Raw genomic sequence first — 27789 nt, forward strand, 5'->3', positions numbered from 1 at the left:
TAAAAAATGTTTTTCAGGTACAATATCCTCAGAGTAACAGTGCTAAGATCAGTAAAGTTCGTGATCTACCACCCGTTGCTGGTTCTATAGTTTGGGCCAAACAGATTGATCATCAACTCACCACATATCTGCGACGAGTGGAAGATGTTCTTGGTAAGTGGAAAGTTTGCATTTCATTCGTTTAGGAAATTATTACTAATCTTCATTTGAAATAGGACCATCCTAATTTACATACATTTATAATATTAGTAACAAAAAAAAAGAACCTTGATACTAAACAAAAAAATGCTAAAATATAAAAATACATCTATGGTGCCACAATCATCAGAGATTAAATTATACCCATGTTATACTCATGTACAATCAGTATACATGAGCACATACACTCACACACATGCTTTCCATAATTCATTTTTTAACATATACGATAGTGAAATATATTAATTTAAATGAATTTTGAATGTCTTTAAAGACAGTGAATTTCTCACTTAATTTGAGAGGTTATTGAAATCATTTAAGCCCTTGGAGAATGAAGAAAAGAGAATCAAAACTTTCTATTAAAAGTCTATACCCATATATAAAAACAAGGGCTCCAAAAATGAAGTAACCAACTATAGAAATATTTGTTTGCAATCGCAAATTGCCAAAGTTATCGACTATGCCTATTATTTGCGACTTCGTAAATTTGTTAAACACTATAAACTCGTACCAGAATGTCAACATGGTTTTAGACAGCAAAAATCAACATCATCTGCGATATTTGAAATGTGTGACCTCTACAAAAACCTCAATGATAAGAAATTTCCAAATGGTTTATTCTTTGATCTATCCCGGGCATTCCATACAGTTGACCACGGTTTATTACTTCGGAAACTGTATAGAATGGGAATAAGAGGAGTAGCCAATGAATGGGTAGCATCATATTTATGTCAAAGGTCAAATAGTGGTAATAGATGAAATAAAATCACAACCAGCTTCTGTCTCATTAGAAGTTCCACAAGGCTCAACATGCTTCTCAGTATAATATTTATGAGTGATATTGAGAATTCATGTGTATCTCCACAAAAAACAATAATATATGCTGATGATACCTATCAAATAGTAGCAGAAAATGAACTTCTCCTCTCTATTCAATCTGCAAATAAAACTGCTGATGAATTTTCATAATGGTGCACAAATAACAGTCTACTTGTTAATGTAAATAAAACTGTTTTCATGAATTATCAACAAAGAATCATACGTATGATCATCGTTCACTAATAAAAATACATCACAGCAGGTGAATCAATATAAGTATCTAGGATCAGTAATTGATCAGAAGTTAACTTGGCAAAAACACACAGATTGTCTAATAACAAAACTGAGTAGAGTCTGCTTCATAATAAGACAACTACATGGAACAGTATCTCTAGAAGTACTCAAATTGGCCTATTTCGGATTAGTACAATCTAATATCTCAAATGGGTTAATATTCTGGGGAAACTCAGCATACCTAACAAAAGTGTTTGTTATCAAAAAAAAAAAAATAATTAGATGTATTGCTGGCATACATTGTAGACAATCATGCAAGACAGTTTTTAAAGATCTAGCTATTTTAACACTACCGTCTTTATATATTTTGCTTATAACTATGAATATAAAAAAAAATGAATCACACCATACAAAAAACAGTATGATACATGATCACAATACTCGCAGAGGAAATGAACTGAGACTACCTTACTCACGATTAGCCCTTGGGCAAGACTCGGCGAGCTATCAAGGAGTCATATGTTATAACAAAGCAACTAGGTTACATTCAAAGATTTGAATGTATAAGCTGCTTTTTCTTCAGTTTGTGTGACTAGTCTGATAAATATTGTACCAGTAATGTATATGTTATATGTGTATGATATTTTAATGATGAATAAATTATATTCTATTCTATTTATTAATGTATTCATTAATGTAACGTTAGTTACAAATAAAACTGGTAAAAACATAGAAAGTTTTGATTGTCTTTTCTTCATTTTGATTTCCTACTACATAGTAACGGCTGTATCCATCAATCCCCTGAAGAAAAATGTTTTTGAGCTATATGGAAATTGTTCACGTTTCTTGTAGGATATGTGTGGATCTCATTATTATACGTGATTAATGAACTAAGATAACTTGGGACTAACTTTTTTGTTATTCTATAAATAAACTTCATTGTCATGAAAAATAGGCGTTTGTTTACGTTATGCCAGCTCAAAGTTCTTAACATCAGATCAATTGGAACATATTTATTGCATTGCAGAATGATTCTCATACTCCTATTTTGAAGTTTCTGTAAAGTCATTGAACAATTTTTGTCCAACATGTATAGTAGGCTAGCACAATAGTCAAAGTGGGGTCCTATAGATGGTTATTTTGGAAAAAAGAGACATGTTACGTGATACACTAGATAGAAAAATAAATTTTTTGATATTTTTTTTTCAGATGTAATGGCTGTGACTTTTTAAACTTAGTCTATCATCTATCATAAAACCTAGATATTCAAATTACTTAACCCATTTCATATTTTCACCTTCTATTGTTATGTGGAAATGTTGATAGTTTATGGTTTTTAATTTGTATTCTGTACTCAGGACCATTGCCTTTGTTTTCTTTGAATTCAATTTCATATTTAGTTTTCAAAAATGATTCGAATGATTTTTTATTTCAGGAAAAGGCTGGGAAAATCACATCGAAGGGCAAAAACTCAAAGCAGATGGAGACAGTTTTCGTTTGAAATTGAACACCCAAGAAATATTCGATGAATGGGCTCGTACTGTGCAACAGCGCAATCTCGGGGTTTCTGGTAGAATTTTCACCATCGAGGCAGTACGTTCCAAAAGCGGTAGAGGGAATGTTTTGAAACTAAAAGTGAATTTTCTACCGGAAATCATCACTTTAGCCAAGGAAGTTCGTAATTTGAAGTGTCTTGGATTCAGAGTGCCACTTGCAATCGTAAATAAGGCACATCAGGCAAATCAACTTTATCCGTTTGCCATATCACTTATCGAAAGTGTTAGAACTTATGAGATGACACTAGAAAAGGTAAGTACAACTTTTTTTTTTTTTCGCAAACTCACATTAACTGTGTTAAATCTTGGAAAGTAAACTTTCACACCCAAATGTATTTTTTGAGTTTGTTGGATTTTAATGGCTGGCGTTTTGTCTAAAACAGCGATACATCTGCAGTTATATCTGAATGTTGACAAAATAAAAAAAAAAAGGTTTATTGTCTAACAGGAGTAATCCCAATTACAAGACAAATATAATTAAGTTACAGCTATGACTAAGTATGAGTACAATGGAATATAACAAATAGCATATAAAATCAGCAGAGTAATAGAGTAGTATATTATACAAACAGTGATACATTCATATAATAATAAAAAAAAATGTATATTGTAGAATTCTAATAGAATTGGCAGTGTGCAGAGAATTGAAACATAGTATTTCACTTATGGGTTAATCAACAGACTCCCCAAACAGCTCTTGTATTTCAGAAAGCGATTCTTAGGTATTTCTTTGGAGTACATATATGACCTAAAATGTAAAGGATCTAAATCTGATATACTCAATAAAATTAAAAGTTTTCTCTCTCTTTCAACTGGTAATATAGTTTCAAAAACTCTCAAAATATCCAACATCAGTCTGATGTGGCAGTCATGTTTTACTCAAGAGATAAACCTTTCTGATATTGTACTATCACAAGGTAAAGACAAATTAGAAAATGTTTCAAATTCTTTTTTAAAGTTTCCAAAACCCAAAACACCGGAAGTGTAGCCATGAGCAACTCTTTGAAAGACAGTTTCTGATAAACCGCAACTCTTTTAAAGACAGTTACTGATAAGCCAGATAAACCCGCTTCACATTTCGTAGGAAAAACTTTCAAAATAGTTCATAAAAATGTGCAAGGTAATAAATAATGAATAAATAAAAAATAAATAAAATAAGTTGGTTCAGCTGGAACTGATATTAAACGAAGTAAATTGTGATATATTTTGTGTGAGTGAACATTGGGTTAAGAATGAACAGCTTAGTTCAAGCCAAGTCACAGGTTATGAAATGGCAAATTTTTTCTGTAGAAATTAATTTATACATGGTGGGGTAGTAATCTATATAAAATAAGGCATTGTTAATAAAAAAGTGCACACTGTATCTTACGAGAAACATTTTGAATGCACATCTATCAGATGCAAAGTAAATAAGAACTTTAAGGTGTTAGTTATTACAGTGTACAGAAGCTTTGATGCAAATATTGAAATCTTCTCTGAGAAACTACTTGAAACACTTCAGTTTCTGACTGACAAATATAGAAAATTAAAGTTGGTTTTAGCTGGCGATTTTAATTCTGTTTAATCCCTACAATTCATTCCCCAACATGTGGTAAAAATTGGAGACAACAAGACAACATTTGTGTCAATTCAAAGGAGAGCACTTACAACTGCAAAAACTTTACTAGTAACCTAAGTGACCATCAGTCTTGCCAAATATTGAGTATCAATATTGAATCACATCACAAAAATACGAGGCTGACTTACGAACACAGGGAGATAAACAATCACGATAATATTACAAAGTTCTTATCCATACTCAAAGAGGAAAATTGGTTCAAAATTTATCAGTCAAGTAAAAATGCTAATGTTAAATTTGAAAAATTCTTAGAAACCTTCAGGCACTATTTTGAAATCGATTTTCCTTTGAGACGAAAAAAAGAAACAAACAAAACTGGAAACAATGGTTAACTAAAGGCTTAATGATATCGGAACAAAAACTAAAGGATCTGTATTTTCTCACATTAAATGGTAGTAATGATATAAACATTACTATATCAAATATAAAAAGTTATATAGAAAATTACTAAATGAGGCGAAAAAGCTTTACAACTCCAATTTATTAGTGAACTCTAAAAATAAATCTGTCACTGCTTGGAATATTCTGAGATCTAATAATGATAAAATAAAGCAAGAAAATGAAAAAATAATACTTAATGTACAGAATAACCTCGTCATTGAACCTGCAGAGGTATCTGTTTCATTCATTAACTACTTTAATGACATTCCAAATATTCTTATGCAGAAAAATAAGGTTACCAAAAGCAAAGTAACTCTTAAATACATCAATTGGAAGAGGGGATTTTTCCTGAGTGCTTGAAGATTTCAAAAATTGTACCAATTCATAAGAAGGGAAATGACACTGACATACAAAATTTCAGACCAATTTCCCTCATTAGCCCATTCTCAAGAATATATGAAAAATATGTTTGAAGCCTAATGATAACTTTTTTTAATAAATGGGGTCTATTTTTTAATGTGAACCATTTTGGTATTCGCAAGGGATTGTCCACAATTCTAGCGATTACACAGTTCCTCCACAATGTGTAAAGGGAGTTGGATGAAAGTAAAAAGACGCTATGGATTTTCATAGACCACGACCAAAAAACCCAAAAAATAGCTTTGACACAGTATACTTAATCTCTTTGTCAGAGACATGAATATAATATTAACCTGGTGCACTTTATGGATCTTGTTTTTAATTTGAAGGAAAACAATTATTATTATTACGTTCTGGTGGATGTATTAGAATGGCTGGTATTTCTTAGAAACATATATCTTTTTTGTAACTGAAAATATAATATGTTGAAACAATCACCAGAATTTACAGATTCCAAAAAAAATCAGCTTCAATTTTCTTCATTAACATTTTTCATTTGAGGAATGAGAATCTAATTATTTTTTGTATACGTGTCTAAAATCGGTATATGAACACATTTAAAATATTTTCTTTTTATTTCTTGTTACTTGTATGTGGTATTCAAATAATCTTCAAATTTAGTTAACAGTGATTTAATATATTACCAGTCTACTTTAGATATTTTAATTTGTAAATGTTTTTTTTGTTCATATTTTACAGAGAGGCGTGCAGATAACTAACCCAGAATGTCTATAAAAAGACAGAATATTCAGATTTTGAATCATCTCTCAACTAGAAATACATTTCAATATACTTGACTCCCATTATTTACCTGAATGACTCCCATTATTTAACTGAAAGAAATAGTTTTTGAATGGAATTGAAATAAATATGTTTTCGGTATATTTGATTTATTTATCAGTTTTCAAAATAAAATTCAATTCAGTTGATTGTCTCAAGAAACAATAAATGCTTATAATTATGGACTACAACTAACTACAAAGTATAATAAAAAAAATAGTCATTAATATATTTTTTTAGTGCTTATTTTGGAGCTAGAAATGATTCATGAAAAATATAATAGAATGTCCATTCCATAAACATAACTAGAATACATGTAAGATGTGTGTAGCTTTAATTTTTTTTAATCCCACCACTAGCTAACAAACAGGATTAGCCACCCAAGCGGTATTAAGGTAGATTGTCCTATAGCTGTCCAATCCCTTGCGAAATAGTTTTTTGGCATGGAGGAAGCATTTTTTTAGTCGTATGCATGAGTTTCTTTATCTGATGCAAGTCAATTCAATATCATTTATATGCTATCGCTGTTGTTGTTTGTTCTAATTAGTTGATGATCATTGGTATACCTATTGCTTTGTTCTATTTAATTGAAAAAATCTCTGTCCAGTTATAAATGCATGAATGAAATCTGCTCAGAAATGGTAGATGCTAAACAGTGAATTATACAAAAATCATATGTTTTGGAGAAAGATAAACTGATGTTTACAAAAATACAATTGTCGCTAACTGCTTCAGACTGTATATGTCTGATTTTTTTTATATGCTAATAATATCCTTGCTTGTAGAATTACAAAAATTTCCCTGTATTTCATTTCATTTAGTCTATTTTTATAGGTATTTTGAGGCAAATCTTGGAATTTAAAAAGTCGAAACAAAAAATGTCAAAACAAGACCAGTTTTTCCTTAATTGTTTGAAAACAGATTCTGGTTCATATCATTGTCTATCAAAAAATGAAACTGTTCACAAACCTTGTATCACCACCATTTCTGAGATAGCGTTATTGGTCTCGTCTTTAGGTCGATTGTATTAACAGTTATTTGTGTGATTGAGAAAATGACAAAATATTCCTGTTTATAAGTGAACCCATTTTTGTTATGTTAGGCAAAGTTGATGTTCTATTTTCGGGTATAACTAAAACATGCATTCCACCTCTTAGATTGAAGACAAGGCAAGCATCATTCCACTTGTCGCAGGCATGCGTAAAGAAGTTCAAACTCTTATTGCCGAGGGAATTCAACTTGTCTGGGAGAGTTACAAGCTTGATCCTTATGTCCAACGTCTCTCCGATAATATTGTGAGTTTTCAAGAGAGAGTCGAGGAACTTGTCATAGTAGGAGAACAACTGGAAGTTGATGTTAGGTCATTGGAAACGTGTCCCTATTCAGCGAACACTTTTGTCGATATCCTGTCAAAAATTCAACATGCTGTTGATGACTTGTCCTTGAAACAATATTCAAATCTTCATATTTGGGTCAGCAGGCTGGATGAGGAGGTATTTCCATCATTAAGTTTCAGACAACATTCATTCTATTTTCTGTTTGTGATTTGTTTTTAGGTTGAGAAAAATTTAGCTCGCCGCCTTCAAGCTGGTATTGAAGCATGGACTGATGCTTTGAGTGGTCAGAAGAAAGATATAGATCACAGCATGGACACCGATGCCCCAGTGCAACCTACACACAAACCCGGGGGCGATCCACAAATACAAATTGTGATTCATGAAGTTCGAATAACCAATCAGACCATGTACCTATATCCGAGCATAGAAGAAGCTCGATTCCAGATTATGCAACAGCTGTTTGCTTGGCAAGCTATTGTAACTTCACAGCAACGACTTCAAAGCAGTCGATATCAAGTGGGAGTTGATAAACCAGTGACTGAAACCTACCGGAATATCTTGACAAAACTTCCCGGAGGACCACAACCTCTGAATAATGCTTATAGTGCCATCGCTTCCAAAATAAAAGAGGTTTGTTTTAACATTAAAATAAGTTAGAATTATTAAAATTTTGTTTTTTATCAGGTGCAAAAATATGTTAATGAATGGTTAACCTACCAATCTTTGTGGGATCTTCAAGCTGAAAACCTTTATGGCAAACTAGGTGAAGACATCAGTAAATGGATGGAGTGTCTGAATGATATCAAGTAAGACTTTTTCAACCTAGTTATTGAAAATATAGTAATATCATACTCTAAATGGAAACTTTCTACAATATAAGTTTGGTTGAATAATAATTTTAGTTAATTTCTATATAAACAAAATTTCATTACACAGTTTGGTAGTCTATTTCCTTTCATTTACATAAACACAAATTATCATTGAATTTTTATTAGGAAAACTCGAACTACCTTTGACACATCAGATACTCGACGTGAATTTGGACCCATTGTGATAGACTTCGCCAAAGTACAAAGCAAAGTCTCTCTGAAATACGATTCATGGCATAAAGAAACTCTCAGTAAATTCGGAGGACTCCTTAGTAATGAAATGACTACCTTCCATGCTAACGTTTCAAAGTCGAGATCTGACCTAGAACTACAAAGTATTGAAGCAGCCAGCACTTCAGATGCTGTTAGTTTCATAACCTATGTGCAGCAGCTAAAACGTAGTATGAAAGCCTGGGAGAAGCAGGTTGAGATATATAGAGAAGGTCAAAGAATTCTGGAGCGTCAACGTTTCCAATTTCCTACTAATTGGTTACACGTTGAAAATCTAGAAGGTGAATGGGGTGCTTTTAATGAGATTATCAAAAGAAAGGATTCTAGCATTCAGACTCAAGTGGCCAGTCTTCAACAAAAGATTGTGGCAGAAGATAAGGCGGTAGAAACTCGCACTAATGACTTCCTTGTTGATTGGGAACGTAGCAAACCTGTTGAAGGACATTTGAGACCAGATGAAGCACTCTCCCAACTTCAATTATTCGAAAGCAAATTTGCTCGTCTCAAGGAGGAGAGAGACAATGTAGCAAAAGCTAAGGAAGCTTTAGAATTGCAAGATCCTGGTGGTATTAACAGCAGTGAAGATCGAATGCAGGTGGTTTATGAAGAATTGCAAGACTTAAGAGGAGTTTGGTCAGAACTATCAAAGATCTGGCAGCAAATAGATGAAACCAGAGAAAAACCTTGGTTGTCTGTACAACCTAGAAAGCTTCGCCAACAACTGGACGGAATGAGTGCACAACTCAAAGGGCTACCTGCTAGGTTGAGACAGTATTCTTCTTATGAATATGTCAAGAAAACATTACAAACTTACACCAAAGTTAATATGATGATTGTGGAGTTGAAATCAGACGCTCTCAAGGAACGACACTGGAAACAACTCATGAAACAACTGAGAGTCAATTGGGTTCTTTCCGACCTAACTCTAGGGCAAGTTTGGGACGTGAATTTACAGAAGAACGAATCCATTGTCAAAGACATTATACTCATTGCTCAAGGAGAAATGGCTCTGGAAGAATTTTTGAAACAAGTTCGCGAGTCTTGGCAGACATATGAGTTGGATCTTATCAACTATCAGAGCAAATGTAAGCTTATTCGGGGCTGGGATGATCTCTTTAATAAGGTTAAAGAACATATCAATTCGGTGGCAGCAATGAAGCTGTCCCCTTATTATAAAGTTTTCGAAGAGGAAGCTCTAACTTGGGAGGAAAAGTTGAACCGCATTAATGCCTTGTTTGATGTTTGGATTGATGTTCAAAGACGTTGGGTATATTTGGAAGGCATTTTTTCTGGAAGTGCCGACATCAAAACACTACTACCTGTTGAAACATCAAGATTTCAAAGTATCAGTTCCGAATTTTTGGGATTGATGAAAAAAGTTAGTAAGAGCCCAATGGTTATGGATGTCTTGAACATACCGGGAGTTCAGAGAGCTCTAGAGAGACTAGCAGATTTACTTGGAAAGATACAAAAAGCTCTGGGTGAATATTTGGAGAGAGAACGTACCTCATTTCCACGTTTCTACTTTGTTGGTGATGAAGATTTATTGGAAATCATCGGCAACAGCAAAAATATTGCCAGACTACAAAAGCATTTCAAAAAAATGTTTGCTGGAGTAGCATCCATTCTTCTTAATGAAGACAACACCGTTATTATTGGTATTGCATCAAGAGAGGGCGAAGAAGTGGTGTTTGGAAAACCTGTGTCTACCGTAGAACATCCAAAGATTAATGAGTGGCTAACCTTAGTCGAGAAGGAAATGAGAGTTACTTTAGCTTCGAATCTCACTGAAGCTGTACAAGATATTAAACAATTCAAAGATGGGATCGATTCGAAATTGTATATGCAGTGGGTTGACAAATATCAGGCTCAAATCGTCGTACTTGCCGCCCAAATATTTTGGAGCGAAGATGTTGAAGCTGCTTTAGTCAAAATGAACAGCGAGCCGCAGAAGGGCCCTCTTGAAAAAGTCTTGCAACAAGTCGAGAATACTCTCAATGTCCTCGCCGATTCAGTTTTACAAGAACAACCGCAACTGAGGAGAAAGAAATTGGAGCACTTGATCAATGAATTTGTTCATAAAAGAACTGTTACTCGCCGACTTATATCGAATGGGGTATGCAGTAACAAGGCCTTTGAATGGTTGTGCGAAATGAGATTCTATTTTGACCCTCGTCAAACTGAAGTATTGAAGCAGCTTACAATTCACATGGCAAACGCACGATTCTATTATGGTTTTGAGTATCTCGGTGTTCAAGATAGATTAGTACAGACTCCACTTACTGATAGATGCTATTTGACAATGACCCAGGCTTTGGAAGCAAGATTGGGAGGGTCTCCATTTGGTAAGTTGACTTATCTATTCTCAGGAATAACATTATCTTAATCATGTTTTACAGGGCCTGCCGGTACTGGTAAGACAGAGTCTGTCAAAGCTCTTGGTAACCAATTGGGCCGATTCGTCTTGGTCTTCAACTGCGATGAGACATTTGATTTTCAGGCTATGGGAAGAATATTTGTTGGACTTTGCCAAGTTGGAGCTTGGGGTTGCTTTGACGAATTCAACAGATTGGAAGAAAGAATGCTGTCTGCTGTTTCTCAACAAGTACAGACCATCCAGGAGGCTCTGAAATCACAGAAAGAAGCTGCAGCTGATGGAGCAGCTTCAGTGGGCAGTAAGTTGTACAGTAATTCATTGGCATTTTAAAGTACTATGTAAATTTAAAGTCAGGCATTACTATATCTAAAAGCTTATCATGTAACATGTAAATTGTTGTAAATTATCCATTGAAAAAAAAATAATAACGCTGGCCGCCGCCGGTCTTCGTAGATCGACTGTGACTTGGCCAAGTTCGCGCTCAACTTTGCTTGTGCTTCTCGATCATTCTATGTTTCACGTCACTTCGTGACTTTTGAGGCGAGACTGGCGTTAGGGATCACCTAAACGAGAGTGTCAGGGTTCAAAAAAATCAATTCAGTTAGACAGGGAACATTGGCTGCTGCATCCCAAGCCCCCAGGTATTCTATTTCCACGATAGGATGCAACAGTAACAAGAGTTGATGGATTTCTGAATAATCACCAGTGTCTCTTCATAGTCGATATTGAAGCAACAAGGTCAGTGATGAGAGCCGATAGTTCCAACACAAGCAGTTTGAAGAAGTTATCTGTAGTACTCTTTCTGGAAACGGCCACTGGATATAGATTGATGGTTTATGGACAAGATTAAGTGAGATTTAAGCTTGAAAATTGTGAAATTGAAACTAAGGTATTAGTGGTCAACATCATCAACGAATTCATTTTGAGACTGGACATCGTTTCCCCCTACAAATTTGTGGTGGATATAAGAAACAAATTATTGAAAGTTGGTGAGTTGTTTGGGGTCTTCAACAATCGACTGAGACTTTGCCAAGGTCGCGCTCAATTCTACTTGTACTTCTTGATCGATCTATGTATCGCATCAGCTTCTGAAGACCTCCATTGGGATAAATAAGCACTGCCAACAGGCATAGGAGTATAGTGTAGATGAAAGTGCGGTAAGAAGTGAGCTAATAAGGCGATAGTCATTTGAGTATTGCTCTGAAGTTCGGTTAAAGTTTTTGTGTTGTATTGACAGTGTAGTAGTTCAATTATGTTGAGTTTACTTGTACAGTGTGGTTAATTATTGTCGAACCCACGGGGAAAACGTAACAATATGATTGTAATAGTAAAAAAATATGTCGTGTCAGCGTGAATAATACTTTCAATTGAAATTTCAGAAATTTGATTTGATTTATATGAATAACAATGAATTTATTTCTCTTTTTTCACTTGTTTCATTTTTGCAGTGAGAATACTTGAGTATTTCAATAATTTGATTGATTTAAATACATGTAAAGTTTCATAAGAATGTCTATAGATTGTTCCAAAGAAGGTATTTGGCAAAAAAGAATATAATAACTCATTTATTTATAGGTATCAGTGTGGAGTTAGTAGGAAAACAAGTGAAAGTATCCCCAGATATAGCAATTTTCATTACAATGAATCCTGGATATGCAGGAAGATCAAATCTCCCAGACAATCTGAAAAAACTATTTAGATCTCTTGCCATGACTACACCTGATAGACAGCTCATTGCTGAGGTTATGTTGTTCTCTCAAGGATTTCGACAAGCTGAAAAATTGGCTTCTAAAATTGTTCCATTCTTCAGGTATATAATTTCATTAAAAATACTTTTTCCATTGAAAGTGTTTGTATGTTTTTCAAATAAAAAGTTCATTCATTTTTTTATTGTTTGTGAGGCAACCACTATTCTGATTTCAAATCATATTGTAGATTATGTGATGAACAACTGTCAAATCAATCTCACTATGATTTTGGTTTGAGAGCTTTGAAATCAGTGTTAATATCTGCCGGAAATGTAAAGAGAGACAGAATTCAACGTATTAAAGAGACTAAGACGCAACGAGGAGAAACAAATATTGATGAAGCTAGTATTGCAGAAAACTTACCAGAGCAAGAAATTTTGATACAGTCAGTGTGTGAAACAATGGTACCCAAACTTGTTGCGGAAGATATTCCTCTTCTGTTTAGTTTACTGAATGACGTGTTCCCCAATGTACAATATACCAGAGCTGAAATGAAAGGTAAATTATGATCTTTTTTTTTCACAGAAAAATAAACTTGTTTTTTGTTTAAAGGTCTCAAAGATGAGATCAGGAAAGTCTGTGCTGAAGAATTTTTGGTATGTGGCGAAGGAGATGAGCAGGGTTCTGCCTGGATGGAAAAGGTAAAGTCTTGAAAAATTTCTGATTATTCGGTTCTGGAATCTGTGAACTCCAGTTATAAATTGGAGAATTTTATCGATCTTTTTAGAAAAATTATGTTTTCTCAAATGTTTAAAAATGTTGAAAATTGAAAGAGATTCAACATGTTTGTCATCATATTTGTATAGGGCTATTCAAATTCAAGTATGTGGGTGTCTTGTAAACTGTAAGAGATACAGATAGAGTAGGTTTAGTTTAAAGACAATTGATTAAACTTGAAAAAATCAATATAATTGATATTAGCGTTATTGCTTGTATTGCTGTATTATGTTATAGACCATTCTAATTTGAACAATTGATTTTTCAAAGATTGTAATGTTCTTCCAAATATGTCTATGTCTGAGTGATGTCTATTTGTATGTCTTTGTATTCTGTTCACCGGGGCATGAAAGGAGTAATAAATGTGACAGATGGCTGTGAGAAAAGTTTGTACATTTCTAGTTTGTTTCACAGAAATACTTGACCCAAATTCTCCTGACAGTTCAGGACAATTAATGTTACCTGAAAAACATTCTGAACCGTTTTGATGCTTTCATTCTGGTACAAATAATATAGCGACAAAACTGTGGGGATTATATTTAAGAAGAGATCTTACAAGGGAGCAATACAAAAGTTTAATTGCATTAGTGGAAAATTCCAATGAGGAACGAAATCACAAAACCCAACATTTTTAAAGATCTAGATGTAATGTTATTGTTGTGAGGGTAAAACATTAATTTCATATCGAATGTAACACCTAGATCACATATTTTATATACTTTTGGGATAAGTGTATCGTTGAGATGATAAGTAAAAACTATGGTTGATGTGTTACGGGAGAAAGTAATCTGAAAGTAACCGATGAAGGTACCGTGTAGCGAAAAGCGTTTTAAATAAAATTTATTGTGAAAATTCTGTAATTTTTATCATGAATAATTTTCTACATTCTCATTGTTCATTATATCCCAATTAATATTTGCAAGGTGATAACATATCCCCAGGTAATTAGCAAATCATAAATCATAGTTTTTAATAAAATCATTTGGTGAATATATATTGACTATAGATACATAAAATTTTAACAGGCTCTACTGATGAATCTTAAAATTTTCAGTGCTTTGACTGTAATATACTCAATATGTGATTTGAAGTTGAGTTATTTATCAAGTAAAATTCCTAACTCTCTTATATTTGATGACATATTTGGGTAAACATTATTATTGCGATATACATTAATAACTAGATGCGTTATTACTTCCAACCATGTGATTATCAGAGCCGTAATGAAAGAATTATAATTTATTTGATAGTTATCAAATTTCTTTAATTCTCATGGTCTGTATTTAAAATTGTTGTAATTGAAGGTATCCCAAGTCAGACATCTTGTATAAAAATTCGATACTCTTTTTCTCATAGTATGCTGAAAGTTGCTATGGTACAGTTTGTTGAATAGATTTCCAATAGAATTTGGAAATTATATATCTTCAGAATCAAAAGACCTAGAGTTGATTTTTTGGTGTCATTCAAAAGTCCCCGAAAACAGGCAACTTTGTCGCAATTTAACCTAATCTCTATCTCAGCATAGGCCGAATTCAAATAGCCCTTTACGTACAATTCACTTTCATAATTTGTTTCATGCTGCACGCTGCACAGAGAGATACATGGGTGGCAAAGGTACTTTTTCTAATACAAAATACATACTTTCAGTTTCTTTATTTTACTATTACTTGCTAATTTAACTACAGTAAAAATTGTTCCAACAGGTATTGCAACTGTATCAAATATCCAATCTTAATCATGGTTTGATGATGGTTGGTCCCAGTGGTTCAGGAAAAAGTACTGCTTGGCGTGTTCTCTTGAAAGCTTTGGAAAGGTATGAAGGTGTAGAAGGTGTCGCACATGTCATCGATCCGAAAGCGATAAGCAAGGAGGCACTCTACGGTGTCTTAGATCCCAACACCAGAGAGTGGACCGATGGTCTCTTCACCCATATTTTGAGGTTGAAAGTGAATTTGAAGTTGTTTGTATTACTTGTTAAACTTCAATTATTTCAGGAAAATAATTGATAATGTACGAGGAGAAATAAACAAAAGACAGTGGATCATTTTTGATGGTGACGTAGATCCAGAATGGGTAGAGAATTTGAACTCTGTCCTTGATGATAACAAATTGTTAACGCTGCCTAATGGAGAGCGTCTATCGCTACCTCCAAATGTTAGAGTCATGTTTGAGGTAAGTTTTTTCAATACGTCTGTATTTTCCCATTCTGAGTATCGTAAATTAGGTTCAAGATTTGAAATACGCCACCCTAGCAACAGTATCTCGTTGCGGCATGGTTTGGTTCTCTGAAGACGTTCTATCCACCGAAATGATTTTTGAGAACTACATTCTCAGTTTGAAGAACATTCCTCTTGAAGAAGGTGAAGATGATAGTTTTGGAAAGACTTCAGAGTCGAAAGATGACGTACTTTCACCCACACTTCAAGTGCAAGTTGATGTTGCCAATCTTCTTCAACCTTATCTGGCTCCAGATGGTTTAGTGGTGCGTTGCTTGGAGTATGCCATGGAACAAGAACATATCATGGACTTCACAAGATTGCGTGCTCTAAGTTCGTTATTTTCAATGTTGAACCAGGCTATAAGGTAGAACTTTGATAAATAAAAGTCTATGCAGTCTCCTGAAAATCAATTATTTTTCAGAAATGTTTTGCAGTACAACCATTCTCATTCAGACTTTCCTCTGTCAAACGATTCTTTGGAAAAGTATATTCCAAGATGTTTGGTTTATTCCGTTTTATGGAGTTTCGCCGGTGACGCTAAGCTTAAAGTAAGATCAGAGCTTGGAGATTTCATCAGATCAGTGACAACTGTGCCTTTGCCGCCGGACAACAATATGCCGATAATAGATTATGAAGTTACCATTGAAGGTGATTGGTCACCATGGTCCCATAAGGTTCCCCAAATAGAAGTGGAAACCCACAAAGTAGCTTCTCCTGACATTGTTGTGCCTACGCTTGATACAGTTCGTCACGAGTCTTTACTTTACACCTGGTTAGCGGAACATAAACCTCTAGGTAAGCAAATATTTTCTTGGTATTCAAATTTTAATCAATTCACTGGCTGTATTAAGTGTAGAATCAATGTATGTAATAATAATGATACAAACAAATAACAAAAAAAAACAATTGAAATTGTAAAATTATCTAGTCATCATCAGTGTCCTTCGACTGTAAAGTGAAGCACTGATTGAGATATCAGTGCTTACTCCTGCAGAAAAACTGTTTCAATAATATCTAATATAATGAATAGAGTAATGCAAATACATAAGTAACTTATGATGCATCATTTGAAAAGCAAGACTTTGGAAAAATTAAGGAAATGTAAAGTTGAGGTATTAGGATAAAAATGGCAAGGCAAATGTGCAATTTGTATTTGAATATTCCTTTGAATATTGCTGTGAATAAGTTGAGATAATTCCAAAAATTTAGGTTTTTCTCGAATATCTCCGTAGATTTTAAGTCTCTAAATAGCATTTATTAACTATATCTATGTTACAAGAACATAGGCTTTCATGGCTGGAGTCACAATTAAAGAGAACAAAGTCCGGGCTGGTAGACGGGTACGAATGGAACCTGAAGTACCAAATATTTCGTCAGCTACTGCAGCAGACATCATCAGTGATATGTGCGTTGACTTCAAGATATAACCTACGTCCGAGCAATCAGCGCACATACTACAGTTGATGTCTGTCACAGTATCAGATGAATTGTTTAGTATTTTAGGTTCCATTCGTCCACGGCCAACCAACTCAAATTTTGTTCTCTTTGAGCAGAATGGTTTTTTTCACCTTGGGAGCTGTCTGACTTGTCCATTTAGTCCAAGTCTCCAGAAAACACTGCAGCCTCTTGGGTTTATTGTGTTTATTCTCCCATACCCATTCCATCAGTCTCGTTCCCTGTACTAATTTGTACAGGTTCCGTGTTGGATGTTCTTCATATTCTGGGCGTAATTTTGTACGTCCATATATTGCCTGCCTCCTGTGATTCAGTGCCTCACAATCACATAAGATGTGTAGAGCTGTTTCTATCCCTTCGTTGCATAATCTGCTGCTGAGGTCTCCGTTGTACAGCCCCATTTTATTCAGGTGTCCTCTAAGCGGACAATGACCGGTTAGTAACCCTGTAATTATTCTGAGTCGATCCCTACTATATTGAAGTAGTTCTTCGGTTCTTTTCTCGGACGGTTCCCTAATGAAGGTGCTACTGTGTTTGTTGCCAGGTACTTTTGTCCAGTACTCTGTATGCCTCTTATTGGTCTTATTGTCCTAATCTGGTTTCGTACCAATGATTTTGGTACCCCCAGAGCTGGTTCAGGATCTATATATGAAGTTGATGATCCGAGTCTAGCATCAGCTTTATCATTACCTGTGATTCCTGAATGCCCTGGCACCCAGTACACAGTTAATTTGTTCCTATTTGCAAGTTCATTCAGTTCTTCATGGCATTCCCAGACCAGTTTTAATGTCACCTTCGGGTTTGTCAGAACCCTTAGTGCGCTCTTGCTGTCTTAAAAAATTGTTATCCGCTCATTTCTTTGAGGTCTCAATTTAATAAACCTTGCACACTGGAAGATAGCATACACTTCCGCCTGAAAGACGGATGTGTATAGTTCTAGCGGATAGCTGTAGTTTAGATTTCTATCCGCTCGGTGTATTCCAGCTCCCGTTCCATGTTTGTTCTTCGTTCCATCTGTATACCAGGAGTTTTTTCCAAACATGTTTTCGGGATGACTAATGGTCTTCCACTCTTCACTCTTCCAGTATGTTAGTTAGGTACATGGTATAAATAAGAAAGTAATTGTAGTAGTAATAGTAGCCCATTGTTAGCACTCATAAGTAATTACAGGTAAAGATAAGGTATCGGACAGGTAGTAAATATCACTAAGACAATAACAAAATACTGAATGTCATTTCTTTGACGTAAATTATTTTTCTCTCAATGATATACACCACTGCATTATATTTAATGTTGATTGATATACTATTTATATGTTACAATATATAAATTTCTTTATTCTTGTTTGGAAAATTACTTTTTATTCATTTCCTGTAATTTCATTAAGGTTTTTTTCAGTTTTATGTGGTCCACCTGGTTCTGGTAAGACTATGACATTGTTTTCTGCTTTGAGAGCACTTCCAGACATGGAAGTAGTGGGATTGAATTTTTCATCTGCGACTACACCAGAATTATTATTGAAAACCTTTGATCATTACTGTGAATACAGAAAGACGCCCAACGGAGTTGTTTTGGCTCCTATCCAGGTACCGTATGTGAACCTGAGTTGATTATTTTATTCTTATTCATATTATTTCAGTTGGGTAAATGGTTGGTGTTGTTCTGTGATGAGATTAACTTACCAGATATGGACAACTACGGAACTCAAAGAGTCATTATGTTCCTGCGTCAAATAGTCGAACAGAAAGGTTTTTATAGGGCTTCAGACCAATCTTGGGTAGCCTTGGAACGCATACAGTTTGTGGGAGCTTGTAATCCTCCAACGGATCCTGGCAGAAAACCCTTATCTCACAGATTTTTGAGACACGTCCCTGTTATTTATGTGGATTATCCAGGAGAAACTTCTTTGAAGCAGATTTATGGTACTTTTACCAGGGCCATGTTGCGTTTGGCTCCTGGACTAAAAGGTTATGCTGAACCATTGACGAACGCCATGGTAGAATTTTATCTTGCATCTCAGGATAGATTCACTCAAGATATGCAGCCTCACTATGTATATTCACCTCGAGAAATGACCAGATGGGTTAGGGGAATATGTGAGGCTATTAGGTAAACTAATAATTTTATTCTTTTACAAGGTGTTTGTTAATTATTAAGCTTTCGAGTGGAGCAATCAATTCAACATGAGTATTTACTGTATTTCAGGCCCTTGGATAATCTTGCAGTTGAAGGTTTGGTTCGGCTGTGGGCACACGAAGCCTTACGGCTGTTCCAGGACAGACTTGTCGAAGATGTCGAGCGGCGTTGGACCAATGAAAACATTGATGCTGTTGCATTGAAACATTTTCCTTCGGCAAATTGTGAGAAAGCATTGGAAAGGCCCATTCTTTATAGCAACTGGCTTTCAAAAGATTATATGCCAGTGGAAAGAGAGCAACTTAGGGAATATGTCAAGGCCAGATTGAAGGTGTTTTACGAAGAAGAGTTGGATGTGCCTCTGGTTTTGTTTGATGAAGTACTCGATCACGTCCTTAGAATTGATAGAATTTTTAGGCAACCCCAAGGTCATCTGCTTCTGATTGGTGTCTCTGGTGCAGGAAAAACAACTCTGTCCAGATTTGTAGCATGGATGAATGGTCTTTCCATTTTCCAAATCAAAGTTCATAACAAATATACTGCAGAAGATTTTGACGAGGATTTACGATCAGTTTTGAGAAGAAGTGGTTGTAAAGATGAAAAGATTGCCTTCATTTTGGATGAATCAAATATGTTGGACTCTAGCTTTTTAGAAAGGATGAACACATTGCTGGCTAATGGTGAAGTTCCTGGATTGTTTGAGGGAGATGAATATACCACTTTGATGACTCAGTGCAAAGAAGGTGCTCAAAGAGAAGGTATACAGTAATATTACTTTTGAAGAAAATTATATAAAAATATGTCATTTTCCAATTTCAGGTTTAATGTTAGATTCAAATGATGAACTTTACAAATGGTTCACTCAACAAGTAATGCGTAATTTGCATGTTGTCTTCACCATGAATCCATCAACGGATGGACTGAAAGATAGAGCTGCTACATCACCAGCTCTCTTCAATAGGTGTGTTTTAAATTGGTTTGGAGATTGGTCTGATGGGGCTTTATTCCAGGTAAAATTCTGTTAGCAAACTACGGTTCAAAAACTTAATTGAATTGATTTCAGGTGGGGAAAGAGTTTACCAACCGTCTGGATTTGGATAAACCACACTGGAAATGTCCAGATTTCTTTCCGGCAGCTTGTACACTTATACCTACAACTCCTAATCACAGGGAAGCTGTCATAAATGCATGTGTTTATGTCCATCAAACACTTCACAAGGCAAACAGTCGATTAGTGAAGAGGGGAAGCCGTACTATGGCAATCACACCTCGCCACTATCTCGATTTCATACATCATTTCGTAAAACTCCATAATGAGAAACGCTCAGACCTGGAAGAACAACAACTTCATCTGAATGTTGGTTTGAGTAAAATTGCAGAAACTGTTGAACAAGTAAGTGCCCTTTTTTTTAAATGTATTGTAAAAAGGTTGACCAAGGTAGAAACTGAGTGTAGATTATCTATTATGGTTGTGCAATCAATATATGAATTATTTTCGTAGGTGGAGGAGATGCAAAAAAGTTTGGCAGTTAAATCCCAAGAGCTACAAGCCAAAAATGAAGCAGCAAATGCGAAACTCAAACAGATGGTGAAAGACCAACAAGAAGCTGAAAAGAAAAAAGTTCAGAGTCAGGAAATTCAACAACAGCTGGCTGAGCAAACTGTTCATATAGAACAAAAACGTTCTGAAGTAATGGCTGATCTGGAACAAGTAGAACCTGCTGTGATTGACGCTCAAACTGGTGAGTTCATCAATATTGTGGCCACCAAGATTCCTTCTAACTTCTTTAATTGAATATTAGCTGTTCGGTCTATTAAGAAGCAGCATCTAGTCGAAGTTCGCTCCATGGCTAATCCTCCGCACAGCGTGAAAATGGCGCTAGAGTCAGTTTGTTTATTGCTCCATGAGAATGCCAATGAATGGCGTTCAATAAGATCTGTTATCATGCGAGAAAACTTCATAGCAACTATAGTTAACTTCAGCGTCGAACATTTAAAGTAAGGCTGCAGAAAGCCTTGTAATCTGTGTTTTTCAATTTTGGCTGATACACGCTGGCGCATGACCCTATTTTATTTTCTCCTTTGTATTTTTCTGAAAAACCTCATGATGTCTCAATCTCTCATTCCAAAAAAGTAGACTTCAAGAACAAACCATTTGTATCTAATATCTAGTTTTCTTTTTAGGACATTGAAATGAACCTGTGTGTTTCTCTGTATTATTCAATCAACTGTAGAACTCATTTAAATCAACAATATTCACAACATTACATGTAATATTATTATTATTTTCAAACAAAACTATTTAATTTTTACTAATCTTAATTTTTTTTATATATTGACATATTTTCCAACTGTGATTTTAATTTCGCATTTCTCTCACTTATACAGCTGTTAAGTCAATCAAAAAACAACAATTGGTTGAAATTCGTACCATGTCCAATCCTCCAGCAGTTGTCAAATTGGCTTTAGAATCCATTTGCTTGTTACTCGGTGAGAATGCTAGTGACTGGAAATCAATCCGTGCTGTGATAATGCGTGATAACTTCATCAACACTGTTGTCAACAATTTCAATACTGAAGATATTAGGTATGCATGCTTGTTGTTTTTTTTTTTGTTTTTTCATATTTTACTGCATGTATGCTTAGTTGTTTCCAGCAGAAAACAATCACATTTTTTGAATGTTTTTTGGCAGTAGCATTGAAAGATATTAGCTAGTAGGATCAGTGAAGTTAGCTATTCAATTTCCTTTTCTCAAGTATAAATCATAATTTACTCTATTTATAGTTGTACTTGGGCTTGCTTACCCCTACTAAGTACCTGTACATTTAATACATAAATAAGTAGATGGAACCAGATCCCAAAAAACCAGGCATTTGTGATTCAATATCAGGCCACGAGGTTGTGATCTACTGTAACTCTCATCAGTGGTGCTAGACTGAACGATGAATGCATTGTTGGATTCAAGTTATCCTTAAAGAACAGGCCTGAGTAAAATAAATAAGCATTCAGATTTCCCCTTACAAGGTCATTTATGGGATTCCAGAATACTCAAACCTTTTTTATCCGAGATAAATAAGGGTTCCACAGCAGTTTGTTGCAAAGCCAAGCTTGGCATTGACCGCCAAAGAGTATTTGCTTTATATCTTTCTCTACAACTTCCACTGCAACTATAGTACAATTCCATAATAGTAGGCACTAAATTCTCAGAAATATTATTGCATTAAACGAAAACATTGTTGTCAAGGTTGTGATTCTATATATTTTATCATCATTTCACCACACCTGCCTAGTATAATTTCTGTATGCCAATGCAAGAGACAGAATAAATAGAATAGAAATAGATGTATTTGAAATAGATATCCTAATATACATAAATATTATACAAATATATCAGTTATTGAACAGAATTACAAAAAAACTGAAATATATAAGACCCTATATAATGGAATATATTGGGAAAAACATAGCAGTAGTAGATGATTAAGAGATTAATAGAGAGAAGAATGATGAACAACTCAATTGGAATAGTATTGTGCCCATAGATATTGAGATAAGGAGCGTTTGAAGAGTTGAAGGGTCTTACTTTGTTTAATTTCATTGGAAAGCTTGTTATAGTCCAAGAGTCCTCTGTGGGAAATAGAATTCATTGTTCTTGCAAGGTTAGTTCATGGGACAACCAAGTCATCTCTTCCTCTTGTATCGTATTTGTGTATCTGATGGTTATATGTAATAAACTCATTGAAGTAATGTGGTGCTTTTCCAGTGAGTATTTTGAATATGAATATCATAGAAAAATATTGTAATCTATCTTCTACTGTCATCCAATTCAGAATATTAATCATTGATAATATAAGAGTATATTTATGACATTTTAATAACAAGCGCATTCCTCTGTTTTGTATTTTTGGTAGAGTAGAGATAGAATTACCGTCTAGTAATGATATCAAAGTGTGTTAGGATTATTGTTTTATAAACAGTCAAATTAGATTGGAATGTTAAGTCTACTAATTCTAGTAAAAAAAAACAATTTTTTAGAAATTTTATTACACATATACTGGAAGTGTTTTTTTAAGTTCAAAGTGTTATCAACGATGAAGCCTAGATATTTGAATTCTTTCACAATTTCTATAGTTTCGCCGTAGATCTCAATATTAATGGCGTTGATATCAATTAAGTTATATTTATATTGTGTTGTTAATATCATAACTTTCGTTTTAGTGGTATTCAGTTTGAGTTTGTTTATGTTCAAGAACTTCGCCACATTTTCAAGAGTCAAATTAATTTTGCGTACAGCATTATGAATATCAGAGTCGCTTGTTGCAATGAGAGTATCATCTGCAAAGATGTTGATGAATTCACAGTCACTAATAAAATTTATGTCATTCAAATAAAGTATGAATAAAACAGGGCCAAGTACACTCCCTTGGGGGACCCCGGTATCAATTGCTTTTTGGCTTGATAGGACGTTGTTTATTTTAGTACATTGAGATCTGTTGAATAAATTCTGAACCATAGCAACACCCTGCCAGTTATTCCATAGTACTCTAATTTTGATAGCAAAATAGATATATCTATAGTTTCGAACGCTCTTTTGAAATCCAAAAATACTACTACTACATATTTATTGTCATCAATTGACAGTTTCCATTTAGACAAGGTGAGTTGAAGGGCAGTTTCACATCAGTGTTGCGATCTAAAACCTGATTGATACTCCATCAAAAGGTTGTTGTCTTCGATATATGTGCATATTTGGTTGTAAGCAGCTAACTCTTAATACTTTTTCTAAAGGAGGCAGAGTGTTTATGGGACGAAAGTTAAAGGCTTTATTTGCGTTGTAAACTTTAGGCACAGTAACAACTGTACTAATTTTGAGTTGATCTGGAAAGTGCCCGTTTATCAAAGAAGTATTGACAAAATCAAGAAGTACGTGACCTAGTACCGAGAAGATACTCTTGAGAACCTTGTTGTTCATTATATTAGTGTTACACTTGTTATCCAAACATGACATAATTGACTTCAATTTCTTCAGTGACAAACGTTTGAAATCGGACAAATTGCATCACTTTAAGATTTTCACATGACCATTGTACAGAAGCCGGAATTGTTGCTTTAATATCAAGAATACTTTCAATAAAAAAATTATTAAAGCTTTCAGCTTTATCTTGGTCTAACATCACTCTCTGTGTGTCAAATACAATTACATCAGGAAGGGTGTTTTCAAAGATTTCCACATTTTCTTTGGATCATGCGAACAATCATCAATCTTCCGTTTGTAGTACTCAGCTTTTTTCATTTTCAACAAATTAACCACTTCGTTTCTATAACTTTTGTAAATAGCCCAATTGAGCTGTTCATCAATCATAGTTCTACAATTTTTAAATTTTTTGTGAGCTTCATCCCTATACCTTGCTGCAACAAAAACTTCATGATCATACCAAGGCAATTGGCTTTTATTTTGTTTGTATGATTTTAATGGACTAATAATATTGATCTGTTTACTTATGTTCTTAACAAGGTTAGCATATATTGTATCGATATCGTTCAAGTTCCAGTTACAATTCATTAATATTTCATTTAAAAGAAGTTTTGTTCCACTAAAATCCCTATATAATTTCAAAGTGCTAGATTTCTGCAGCTGACAGGATTTGATTGTAACAGTGATGATATTATGATCTGTAATCTTAGGAATTTCATGGACTTAACATTGGTTTAAGGTTGAGGAGCTTAAGGCATAATCAATCAATGTACTACTATTATTAGTAACTCTTGTTGGTTCATGGATCAGTTCCTCCTCCCCAATATTTGCAATGAAATTCTTGAATTTTTTTATCAAAGAATCATTCTCATTAAGGAAGTTCAAATTGAAATCACCAATCAATATGCACTTATTTTGTTGAGCAAAAACGTCAGTCATTTCTGAGAATTTAGTGCCTACTATTTTGGAATTATAGTATAGATGAAACCATAGAACACCAGTCCTTGGGAAACCTTATTAATGTTTTAATTATATATAAAATTATTACAATGTGTTAAAACAACGATAAAAATAAAAATAAAATAATTTATATTGGATAAGCAATGTTTGACTCCATAATATGGGGCTAGTGGACATACCTCTATAGGATGTGTGAACAGGAAGATGAAACTGTCAGGAACTGTCAGGCATGTCTTATGCGAGTGTCCGGAGTTATCGTCAATAAAAGAGTGTGTGTTCGGCCAGTCTTGGCCTACACCTGCCGATAAAAAGGAGATGTCTCCTAATGACCTGTCCACTTTCCTGGAAAGGACAGGATGGACGATGACAACTCCTCGGGAGGATATGCAATGGGTCATGTGTGGCCTAAGTGTGTGGGCCTACACTCACCCTCCCAACTCTACATATACAGATAAGCAATATTTGAGTTTTCTATTAATTCCGTAGGTGACATCGTCATAAGGAGGAAAGATGTATTTACTCACTCATAAATAAAACCAGATTTTTCAATTTTGTTCAGGTGGCGAACAGAATCTTTTCTTATCTAACCTGAGTTTCCTGTACTCATAAAATCATGAACAAAAATTGAAATTTGGAGTTCGATTCGGTACGAACATCAATCCTTGAAAACCTAAGAACATAAACCTTCAGCTTAACAATTATAACAATTCATTTCGAAAAAAAATCAAAATTTCATACTTTCAGCCCACTGGGTTTGTCTATTTATCTTCAATGGAGTACATTGGCAAGACACTAATTGATATATACTACCAAGTAACAACTGTAAACAGGAATTGAAAAAAATTGTAATCGATGCTGATTATCAAAAATAAAATTTGGTATTTCAGAAATGTTGAGCCTTTATATTCAAAACTACGTATAAATTAGAAATTGCCATGAATAGGATTTTTTGAAAACCTGGTACATACCTCAAATGAAATATTAACCTTAGCAGTAGCTTCATTTTCTCACACTTTTATGACTCACTCTCATCTCAAAAATAGAGTTGTTTCATTGCTGATAGAGAATCCTAACCTCACTGAGAACCTGTAAACTATTGTACATAATCAAGTAACTTTCTGCTAAAAGTCATGGTGTATTATCAGCAATGCCATTTGTCAATGTTTGCAAAACAATTGATCATTTTTAACTTTTTCGTTAGCGACGATGTCCGAGAAAAAATGAAGAACCGCTATTTAAGCAATCCTGATTATAACTTCGAAAAGGTCAACCATGCCAGTAATGCCTGCGGCCCCTTAGTTAAATGGGCTTGCGCTCAGATTCAGTATGCAGATATGTTGAAGAAGGTTGAACCACTGAGAGAGGAATTGAATTCCCTTGAATTACAGGCTGAGACCAACCAGAAACGTGGCGAGGAAGTGAAAAATCTTATTAGTCAATTGGAGCAAAGTATCGCTTCTTACAAAGAAGAGTACGCACAGTTGATTGCCCAAGCGCAAGCTATCAAGACTGATTTAGAAAACGTTCAGGCCAAAGTTGATAGATCTATAGCTCTTTTGAAATCACTTGTTATAGAAAGGGAGAGATGGGAGGCAACGAGTGAAACATTCAGGTCTCAAATGTCTACTATCATAGGTGACGTTCTTCTTTCTGCCGCTTTCATAGCTTATGGCGGTTACTTTGATCAGCATTACCGTCAGAACTTATTTACCACCTGGTCACAGCATCTGACGTTAGCATCTATTCAGTATCGAGCAGATATAGCAAGAACGGAATATTTGTCCAATCCTGACGAAAGGCTCAGGTGGCAAGCCAATGCACTTCCCACCGATGACTTGTGTACTGAGAATGCTATAATGCTAAAGAGATTCAACAGATATCCGCTGATAATAGATCCATCGGGCCAGGCTACAGAGTTCATAATGAATGAATTCAAAGACAAGAAGATCACAAAAACTAGTTTTCTGGATGACTCTTTCAGAAAAAACCTAGAGTCTGCTTTACGTTTCGGAAATCCTCTACTTGTGCAAGATGTCGAAAATTACGACGCTATTCTTAATCCTGTATTGAACAGAGAACTCAGAAGAACCGGAGGCAGAGTGTTGATCACGCTTGGAGATCAGGATATCGATTTATCACCGTCATTCGTAATTTTCTTATCAACAAGAGATCCGACAGTAGAGTTTCCTCCCGACATATGCTCTCGTGTCACCTTCGTCAACTTTACCGTCACCAGAAGTTCATTGCAGAGTCAGTGCTTGAATCAGGTACTCAAAGCAGAAAGACCTGATATAGACGCCAAACGTTCAGATTTATTGAAATTGCAAGGCGAATTCCATTTGCGATTAAGGCAGCTAGAAAAGTCTTTATTGCAGGCTTTAAACGACGCGAAGGGTAAGATTTTGGATGACGATAGTGTAATAACTACTTTAGAAACCCTCAAACAAGAGGCAGCTGAAATTGGACAGAAAGTTGAGGAAACTGACAAGGTTATATCCGAAATCGAAACTGTTTCTCAACAATATTTGCCTTTGTCGCAAGCATGTAGTAACACATACTTTACCATGGACAGCCTCAATCAAGTACATTTCCTTTATCAATATTCACTTAAGATGTTCTTGGATGTGTTTGGAAGTGTACTTCATAACAACACAAAGCTGGATGGAGTTTCGGACTATCAGGCAAGACTGAAAATTATCACCTCCGATTTGTTTTCGGTAAGTTGGTTCAATTAAAAATGTTGAAGTTGTGAAATTCA

At 34.7% G+C, this 27789-nt stretch overlaps 1 protein-coding gene across 1 annotated transcript in view; it reads left to right on the forward strand.

Moving 5' to 3' along the window:
- Dhc64C (dynein heavy chain, cytoplasmic) overlaps positions 1–27789 on the forward strand; it is a 50957-nt gene that overhangs the window by 15721 nt on the left and 7447 nt on the right. Inside the window, exons 6-27 of the mRNA XM_074171218.1 lie at positions 18–153; positions 2687–3060; positions 7164–7499; positions 7563–7973; positions 8028–8149; positions 8339–10788; positions 10843–11118; positions 12396–12630; positions 12756–13066; positions 13121–13209; positions 14989–15224; positions 15280–15457; positions 15510–15868; positions 15926–16299; positions 18358–18545; positions 18599–19068; positions 19165–19853; positions 19915–20105; positions 20159–20488; positions 20597–20837; positions 21484–21682; positions 26233–27748. Coding sequence (XP_074027319.1) covers positions 18–153; positions 2687–3060; positions 7164–7499; positions 7563–7973; positions 8028–8149; positions 8339–10788; positions 10843–11118; positions 12396–12630; positions 12756–13066; positions 13121–13209; positions 14989–15224; positions 15280–15457; positions 15510–15868; positions 15926–16299; positions 18358–18545; positions 18599–19068; positions 19165–19853; positions 19915–20105; positions 20159–20488; positions 20597–20837; positions 21484–21682; positions 26233–27748 — 9711 coding nt within the window. The remainder of the gene's footprint in view (positions 1–17; positions 154–2686; positions 3061–7163; positions 7500–7562; positions 7974–8027; positions 8150–8338; positions 10789–10842; positions 11119–12395; positions 12631–12755; positions 13067–13120; positions 13210–14988; positions 15225–15279; positions 15458–15509; positions 15869–15925; positions 16300–18357; positions 18546–18598; positions 19069–19164; positions 19854–19914; positions 20106–20158; positions 20489–20596; positions 20838–21483; positions 21683–26232; positions 27749–27789) is intronic.

Source organism: Leptinotarsa decemlineata, unplaced genomic scaffold (assembly GCF_025532065.1).
Source record: "Leptinotarsa decemlineata unplaced genomic scaffold, Ldec_3_MD MMD2_tig00000010_RagTag_RagTag, whole genome shotgun sequence".
Classification (NCBI taxonomy): domain Eukaryota; kingdom Metazoa; phylum Arthropoda; class Insecta; order Coleoptera; family Chrysomelidae; genus Leptinotarsa; species Leptinotarsa decemlineata.